Source organism: Chinchilla lanigera, unplaced genomic scaffold (assembly GCF_000276665.1).
Source record: "Chinchilla lanigera isolate Chin_1 unplaced genomic scaffold, ChiLan1.0 scaffold00037, whole genome shotgun sequence".
NCBI classification, from domain to species: Eukaryota; Metazoa; Chordata; class Mammalia; order Rodentia; family Chinchillidae; genus Chinchilla; species Chinchilla lanigera.
The window spans coordinates 16,448,594-16,451,532 of record NW_004955438.1 but is presented as its reverse complement, the minus strand read 5'-3'; the positions used below and the strand labels follow the sequence as shown (position 1 = coordinate 16,451,532).

Sequence of the window (2,939 nt, the reverse complement as noted above, 5' to 3'; positions counted from 1 at the left end):
ATTGTAGCTCACAGCTCCTAGAGGTTTCAGTCCTTAGTTGGCTGGCTGCAAGGCAGGAGGCATTGAAGAGGAGAAACAGTTCCTGGCAGGCAGAGGTAAGCAGTGAAGTAGCAAGCAATAAGCAACCATAGCAGCTCTCTTCTGTCCTTATATTTTATCCAGGCTACACACCCTTAGGGTGGGCAGCACTTATATCCAGGGAGCATCTTCCATAATTCACCCCCAGAACTATGCCAAACCAATCAGTGGACTAATTTAGTTATCATGCACCCTTACTCCCTGCATCACACCCTCGAGATCCAGCTACATCTGAAAAGCCCAGCCTATGACCATATGAGGGTTTGGGGGGACACCTTGACACAAGCCATAACAGAATGTGAAAGACTTGGGTTCAAATCCTGCCTCCACCCATCATTAATCTTGATATTGAATGAGTCATTTCACTTCCCAGAGGCAGCATTTCCTTTTCTTATCATGGACAAAAAAACAGAAACCACTATTGTCATGTATTGAAAGGCTAATCAAGTTACATAATACATGGGTCTGGGTGCAAGTCCATTCCCTTGTTATCAAATGTTGAAAGAATTCGTCAAGTTTTATAGTATATAGGGGCACACAGAACTGAGCACCAAGCCTTGCTCCTCTGCCTGCCCTCCTGCCTCTGAGCAATGGGAGGGCCAGGACCCAAAGGGCCCCAGGTTCTCAGGCATCCACAGCCCCTGGGAAAAGCCTAGGGGAGGGAGGTGGGGTCAAGGTTGAGCCTGCTGCCCCCTCCCTGTCTCCCCCATCCCTGGGCAGAGTGTGGCGGTACAGAGCACCCAGGCCACGGTCAGCACAACTGAGGCCCCAGCTCTGCTGTGACTTGGGGCAATTCCTGTCCCCTCTCCAGTCTCATCATCTCTTCCTGTCCAAAGAGAAAGGTGGGCTCAGGGTCCTAGAGTCACCTGCCCACGCTGTTAGCTTGGAAGCAGACACCCTAGTACTGCGGAGGGGAGGTGGCCTGGGCCTGTCCACGTCACATGCTGCCTAGGAGAAGGCCTCAGGGTGTTTGTCCTGAGCATGGGCTAAAGCACCCATCTGTCAGGGAGAGGAAGCCTCCAGAAAAGAGTACCCAGGTATGACTTAGGGACTTCTGTTTATGCCAGGTCATTTCATTAGCATCCTTGGCCCCCAAGCAATTAAATATAAAATCTAAATAAAGGCGCTTCTTTTTTGGAGCCATCTTGTCACAAATCAACCCGAGTACATACAAATTCCAGATCCTCCTCCTACTTCAGATTATTTCCATAACAGCCCTTCAGCAAATTCTTCTCTTTTAATCCCATTTTACAGATGACCAACGTGAGTCTCAGAGGACAGTGACTCAGGAGGGACTCAGGCTCCCTTCCTCTGACACTTTCCTCACCCTTAGTCCCACCCCTGCCTGATGTCTCTCTCCAGGAAAGTGGACTGTTCAGCTCCTGGCTGAATACATTGCGGAAGAAGACTTCCATGTAAATGAAAAGACAACCATCAGGGTGCCCATGATCAATCGCCTGGGTATATTTCTCCTGACCCGGGATGAAGAGCTGTCCAGCTGGGTGCTGGTCCAGCAATCTCTGGGTGACGCCATGGCCTTCTTCATCCTACCCGACCCAGGGAAGATGCAGCGGCTGGAGGAAGGCCTGACCCAGGAACACTTTCATAATATTCTCGGAACCATTGACAAAATGTGAGTCCCCAGTGCAGGAACCAACCTAGGATCTCTGAGTCATGTCAAGACTGAACCCTTCAGGACTGGCTAGAGGCTGGGGAGGGTGGACGCCGTCCCTTGGGTCACAGCTCCTGGGAACAACCTTGTGCTTCCATCTAGACCCATTGTCCATCCCGTTAGCATTGGCCAGGCTCAGTGTAAGTGTCAGTAACCACAGGACAGCAGGCACAGATCCTGGCCTTGAGGATGTCCCTCCCATCATTCAGGGCCCAGAGACAGAGGCAAGAAGGGTCACACAAGTATGTCAGGATAAAAAGCAAGCTGGGGGCCTCCAGGCAGAGGTGGCAGCTGAGTGTGGCGTCCGCGCCGTCCCTGGGTGGAGAGCGCAGGAGCCTGCATGGAAAGGCCCGGAACAGGAAACAGTGAGCACTGGGAAGTCCAGGGCAGTTTGCAGAATTCCTGCTCCTCGGTCACTTCTTGAGGGTGGTTTATTGGATCCCAGGAGCCAGTGTCCTCAAGCCTGCACCAGAGGACTCATCAGAAATGAGCTTATGCCCAGAGGCGCTGTTTAATTATGCATCTTATGGAAGGAATATAAAAGTGCACACAGGTGTGAAGCTGAACTGTGAACAGAAGTGTCGCTAGTGTTTTCCCCAGGCCTGTGAGGGCTGAGAAAAGAGTAAGGTCAGGCTGGGACCTGCTACCTCAGCGCAGGCCTGCTCAGCTCGCCTATACCCCAAGGAAACCAGAGTGGAGTCTTTGGCCTGGTGGGGGCGCTCTTGTCTCCACATTAAATGTTTCCAATCAGCCCCTGCTGCACTCAGCCACACTCCCCTGGCGGTCAGGCCCTGGAGAGCCTCTGGCTGGGAAAGGTTGACTGCACACTGCAGAACAGGATGACTTCCACTTGCAGGAGGGCACCTTGCCTCTACGAGAAGACTCCTTCAAGGAGGTGGTTTCTCAGGGGCTGTCGGGACAAGTGGTCCCCATGAAGTTAACGTTCTCCACACCAAGTAGAGAGGAGGAAGAAACTCTGCCAAAGCAGGGCAGCTTCTCCTCCTGCTGTGGAGGGGACAGGACACTAAGGAGGCACAAGCAGAAAGAGCACGTGCTAGATCCCAGCAGAACATGACAAAAGCTGTGAATTTCCTTCCTGTTCTCTCACGCCTGCCAGGTCCGCCAGGATACATTTTCCCAGACTGTCCATGTCCGCAACCTATGATCTGAGGAGCATTCTGAGCACACT

The 2,939-nt window shown here is 52.3% G+C and overlaps 1 protein-coding gene across 1 annotated transcript in view; it reads left to right on the top strand.

The window, feature by feature from the left end:
• Window positions 1-1,796, top strand: part of LOC102014830 (alpha-1-antiproteinase 2-like) — a 14,032-nt gene extending 12,236 nt beyond the window's left edge. Inside the window, exon 3 of the mRNA XM_005390447.1 lies at window positions 1,441-1,796. Within this exon, the coding sequence (XP_005390504.1) occupies window positions 1,441-1,715 (275 nt within the window). The 3' untranslated portion in view covers window positions 1,716-1,796. The remainder of the gene's footprint in view (window positions 1-1,440) is intronic.
• Window positions 1,797-2,939: the final 1,143 nt, after the last annotated feature.